The sequence below is a fragment of the Montipora capricornis genome, chromosome 11 (assembly GCF_036669925.1).
Source record: "Montipora capricornis isolate CH-2021 chromosome 11, ASM3666992v2, whole genome shotgun sequence".
NCBI classification, from domain to species: domain Eukaryota; kingdom Metazoa; phylum Cnidaria; class Anthozoa; order Scleractinia; family Acroporidae; genus Montipora; species Montipora capricornis.
The window spans coordinates 38,302,304-38,308,303 of NC_090893.1; the positions used below are offsets into that span (position 1 = coordinate 38,302,304).

Below are 6,000 nucleotides of genomic sequence, written 5' to 3' on the forward strand. Positions count from 1 at the left end.
GTTCTTGCACTTTTTTTAAGATGGTAAAATTCTTGGTAAGATCATTGGGCATATAAGAACATTTCACACGGAATTGCTTTCCAATAGAGGAAGACGCATTCTTGTGCTAGTCTACGCGTTGATGCAAAGGCCACCGCAAGTAACCAACATAACCTGCATCACACAGGTTACATTTAAATTGATATACAAGGAATTGTTGGTTGACAATAGACTGCTTGACTTCAGACGGTTTGAGATGTTGTTTGATCTTGTGGCTGACAAAAGTGGGCTGGAAGGTCACTTGAATATTCTGGCTCAGCTCTTTGAGTTGCGCTCTTACTGTAGAGTATGCGAACACCTCTTGTAGGAATGTTTGTCATGTATTCTATTCGTATAAATTAGGTAGCTATTTGTGGTCACTAGTCCCTCTTTCACCTTTGATCGAATAAACTAGTGTGTTCTCTCAAGTGTTGTCTCTTCCTCCGAATCGACGTGGTGTCAGAAGTAAAGTACTACATTGCACGGTTTCCCTGATACATTAGCTATGTTTTCGTGGTCTTCAACATGGCAGACGAACTTCGCAAACCCGAACCGCTTAGCTTTGAATCTCGTGACAGTATCGCCGTATTGAAAAGAAAATTCGCTGAAATTTGCGCCCCTTGTGGAAACGTTGTTAAGGAAAGACATAAATTTAACACAAGAACGCAGATGCAAGGCGAGCAGTTTCAGTCCTTTGCAGCTGATGTGAGAATAGATCATTTTACAGTTGTAGATAAGTTACCTGGCCTAAGAATGGAAGCGAGGCTGCCGGTGACCCTGCTTTGATACAAACCTTTGATTTATGCTTTTCTAATGTTAATGCAGACTACATAGGCTACAATCTTGGACAAAAAGGGTTGAGAATATTAAAAACAGGGGTTATTTTGCGCACTACGTCCTGAATATCGCACATTATTAGTGATCGCCCTCCCCCCTACAACCAATGTTGATAAGCCCAGGTTCGACATGCTTTGTTTCGTCTAGCAACATTGATCAGGGGGATGGGAGCAAAAAGAGATCTTATTTTTCATACTCGTGATCAGAGTTTAGTCCAAAAGTAGAATTTTCTCAACAATTTTGTCCAAGATTGTAGGTCACTGAGCCAACAACCGTAAAATGGCCTATTGTAGCAACCACGTATGAGAACGGTACTCTAAAGGAAGAGCTTATCCGTAACAAAATAGTTCGGAGTTGCTTCTTCGTTCGTCAGGAAGCAGCTTTTGAAAAAAGAGAGGCCTCACACTCGAACGCGCCAATGAAATCGGTACCATTAACGAATTCTCCGACAGATACAATTCCAAGCTCTCGCTCGAGCGTTTACAAAGATGAAGTCCACAGCGTTGGCAGAGGAGAAAAGGTTTTCGCATCGAAAGAAGCATCAAAGCCTGACGTCCGTAACTGCAAGAATTGTTGCGGAGATCATCCAGCAAAGCTGAAATCTGGCCCAGTGTTCGGTAGAAAATTTCTTCATTGCGGAAAACCAAACCATTTCAGAAAAGTTTGCAAGTCGTTCTAACAAAGCAAGTACCCGTCGAGGTACTAGTAATTTGACGTGGTCAACGAAATCTCTCCCCAGCTTCCTAATGATCAAGGCGAAGATGATTTGTATGTTATTGATTGAAATTAATGGCAAACGAATGGAGCTGAGAATTGACACTGGTGCCAAATGCAATGTCGTTACATTGGATTTATTTACAAAGCTCAGCCATGGAAATAAATCTCTCAAAGGTGGTGCAATTGGTTGCTAATGGTGGTGATACGTTATCCACACTCGGTGCTACAAGTTTCGACTGCCATTTGAAGTGTACGAAACGCAACTTGGAATTTCATGTTGATGACAGACTAGTAACACCTCTGCTTGGTCTCGCGGATTCTTTAAGCGTGGATTTGGTTCAATTGCACAGCGAGGTCCATGAGGTTGATATTGTTGATGCCCTTCAAGCAGCCGTTTGAGACGAATACAGTGATTTATCAAATCCAAGCGTATGTAGCAAAAGGCCTCTTACGATCGTGGCGCGAAACCTCTTCCACCTCTCAATCCTAAGCAGGTTGTGAGACTTCAGACCAGCAAAAGCTATGAGAAAGTTGGTATTGAGAAAGAACCCACTGCAGACCCGTGGTCCCACATTGTGAATGTTGGAGACAGAGAGAGAGAGAGAGAGACAGAGAGAGAGAGAGAGAGACAGAGAGAGAGAGTACCGCAGAAATTGCAGACATCTTCAGGCTGTTCCAGAACGTGCCCCTGCTCCTCCTGAAGCAACGAATTAGAATGTTCCTGCTTTTCCTGTAGCAGTCAGTCAGGGCGCTTCTCCTTTCTCCTCTGTTGTGTCTCACCCGTGACACCTCCCAAGTCTCCACGGCCTCGTCATTCTCCTGTAAGGTCCACCTGTCAGGCCCGAGACTCCAGTTAAGTCTCTATCATAAACGTCTACGGAAGATGTTTCTGCTTCCAGTTGCCCCTCGCGTCCCTATGCTCAAAGATCACTTGTTGTCACTAAGTCTGGACGGATCTCAAGACCAAATACCAGATATCACTATTTTGTTACTTGATTGAAGAAACTCGTTTAAGTTCTATTCTTGGACCGGATTAGATTTTAACTACTAGGATTGATGAACTACGAATTACTTTTAAATGAAGGGGTAGTTTCTAAAGAAACTGTGGTGCTGCGTCGGTGGGGAAGTAGTATACAAAAATTTGGTTTTATCAACGGAGTTGATAATGTAAATTGGCCACCGTACAGAGATTCTAAAAGCTGACGTTTCGAGCGTTAGCTCTTCGTCAGACGAAGCTCTGACGAAGGGCTTTGTATACGAATTACTTTTAGTGTAATTAGTTTCGTTCGTTTTCTTTTAGCGTGCGCTTATTTATTAACTTCGTTCGGCCGTCTGCATTGATTTGTTTTACGAAGGGGGATGTAGAATATGTGTGAACCTCATGTAGGAATGTTTGTCATGAATCATGTATTGTTTTCTATTCGTATAAATCAGGAAGGCATGCGTGGTCTCAAATCCCTATTCCACTTTTGATCCAATAAACTAATGTGTTCTCTCAAGTGTTCTTTCTTCCTCCGAATCGACGCTTACAACATCGGCTGAAGTGACCGTCCAGCCCACGTTTGTCCGCCACAAGATTAAACAACACCTGAAACCGAGCGACGTCAAGCCGTCTATTTTCAACCAACAATCCCTTGTTTATCAATTCAAATGTGACCTGTGTGATGCAAGTTATGTTGGTTACACGCGGTGGCATTTGCATCAACGCGTAGACGAGCTTTCGACGTCTTCCTCTATTGGAAAACATTTCCGTGTGAAACATTCTTATATGTGCCCAATGATCTTACCAAGAATTTTACCATCTTAAAAAAGTGCAAGAACAAGTTTGACTATCATTTATTTATTTATTTATTTTTTAATGAACTGAAGTCTTTAATGTTTAGTCAGACTCAATTCATGCGAAAGTCTTTAAATCATTTTTAACCATGTTACTCTTGCATGTTTTTTAAAACCCCTTTTCCACATTTTCATACTTTACATACATTTACATCTTTGCTTTATATTTAAACTTATGCAAAAAAAATTATCTTCACTTTTGGCTTGATAATGACAGAAGTGCAGTCGAAACGTCACTCGCTGTTACCGTTGGTTTTTACTTCAAATTGCTTTCAAAAACCTTTGCTTGTACGCATTTATTATTTCCTACAAGAAAGGGAAAATCCTTCAAGGATCTGCTCGTTAGAGCAAAACTATAAAAAGTTCTATACACGTTTTCACACAGGAAGGGAATCAGTGTGGCCTGTCACCCCTTACGTTACTTATCTTAAAAACATATATTTGGCGCAACCTCGTTCCCAGGGTCTCTTTGTCTTTGCCTTCTCAACGACAATGGAGACCCTGGGAACATGGACAATATTTCGCGTACTTGTACTTGTATTTATTTAACTCTAAAATTTCCCTACTCTTAACCTCAATTACCCAAAAAGGTAACAAAAATATTAATGCCTATTACCCTGATGAACTGAGCAGATCTTGAAAAGCCCCTTGGTGTTGAAGTTGGAGCTGTGAATACGAGCAAAGGCTTTCCACTTGGTCACTTCATAATTGCTCCTTGGCGTTTGCATAGAGATTCCAATTCGCGGATTTGACTTGTTGTTGCAGTCCTGTACAACACAGCGACAAGCTGGCATATTTGCCAATTTTTTTTTTTTACAAACGATGAGCATGTACAACGGGATACTTTTCCAAATGTGGCTGTCACTCCGCCTCAGAGCACTTTGTTTTTGATGATATGATGATGTCACGGACTCCCTGGGATCTTACTGGGACAAGTAATGGCGGTTGCTCGTTCTCGAAAAGCATGCATCGAAAAAGTGCACTTTCATTTGGAATTTCCAACTCAAATTTGGCAGGCGTAATTATTGGCCTTCAAAGGTCACGAAAAGCAAAAAACAAGAAAAAGTCAAAATTTCTTCTCAGTAGCATTTTAATTATACAAATTTCTCAAGAGTAGAATTTACTGAGAATGTACTTGAACTTCCCGCAATTTCTAATACCAACTTTTTCTAATACCTGAAAGTCGTAAAGTACACCCTTGTGCCAGAGATATGGAGAGCATTAAATGAGCGGGAATTAATCAAATAGTATCCCAGAGCTTGATAGAAGGTGTCTTAGGCATTGCGCTGATTAGTGGTTATAAGGGCCTCTTCATATGAGCCCGGCTGGCTTGGTTTCCGAGTTGTTGCTTTGTCTCTAAAACCTTGTTTGTAAAAGCTTCGATGTGTTCGCATGAGAAGGCAGGTTGGCTCGGTTTCCGAGATCTCAGTAATGGGCTGAAAATTTTGCCATATGAACACTTCATCCCCGTTACGGACAGTACCGAGTTTTTACTTCTCTTTTCTTCGATAATGAAGCTTAGATCAGTTTCATTTGATAGTCAACGTAAAGTCAAAATTAATTTGAGGTTGCTTAAACAAAGAAAATCGAGAAATTCTCGCTACTCTTGTTTGTTACATTTCACACCTGAATTGGTCGCGTCACAAAAGTTTCATCTCGGAAAGTGGGCTTAAAGTTGCTATATGAACAGAAACCAATTTCATCTTAATAACCAATCCATCTCGATCAACCGGGATCATGTGAAGAGCCCAATAACCGTATGATAACATTGTCAAATCACTGTGGATATGTAACTATCAGTCCACTGGGCAATTTGACAATGGTTCGAACGAAGTTATCAACAAAAGGAGTAAAGCAGATGCTACACTGTACTTTGTTTGGGGCATGTATTCGTCACATTCTTAATTTTCCCAAACAAAAAAAGGCAAAAGTAAAGTCATCCTAGGTAGGGTCACAGATTACCAAGTATGTTGCTATGTTTTTATTTCTGTTCAATTTAAGGAAACCTTGCATTCAGAAAGCCAGCAATTGCTACAGGATTGGTTAGTGGAGGTGACCGTACAGTAGATGGAAACCTCGGGACTGCGATGAAGCTGTTGTGGTGGCAAGTTGACTTGGGAAAGATGGTGCCAGTGAATGAAGTGATCTTCTACTGCGATACTCCCTATTTTCATTATTCGGTCGTGGTCAGATTGGGTAAGGTGGCTAAAAACATAGATATTTACCTTTTCTGTTCTCAGCTGACAAGGAAAAGAAGGAAATACAGTTGCACTGTGACCATTCCTTTCATGAAAGATTCAACCATGGTGATTTTATTCATAAAGTAATTTTCTTGGTAGAAATCTTTAAACCATTCTCCGTTTTTTTTTTTTTTATCCCTTGTTTCTAAAGGAAACGTGTGTACCCATGCAGTTGTTCAAAGGCCGGATAGCTTTGTCCGTGTATGCTTGTCCAAATGTGACAAAATATCAAGACTGCCAATTTCATGTGTCAACTATACATTTATAAATAAAGTTTCCTATATTCATATCAAATTGTCAGATGTTTATGTCAAACGATATAATTAGACATCAAGTTTTTTTAATGTTCATA

At 40.5% G+C, this 6,000-nt stretch overlaps 1 protein-coding gene across 6 annotated transcripts in view; it reads left to right on the forward strand.

The window, feature by feature from the left end:
- The window catches only part of LOC138024923 (cell adhesion molecule DSCAML1-like), a 147,073-nt gene that overhangs the window by 54,676 nt on the left and 86,397 nt on the right, over positions 1 to 6,000 (forward strand). For all 6 annotated transcript variants that reach the window (XM_068872123.1, XM_068872122.1, XM_068872121.1 and 3 more), the window contains one exon: positions 5,410 to 5,604. In XM_068872123.1, the coding sequence (XP_068728224.1) occupies positions 5,410 to 5,604 (195 nt within the window). The remainder of the gene's footprint in view (positions 1 to 5,409; positions 5,605 to 6,000) is intronic.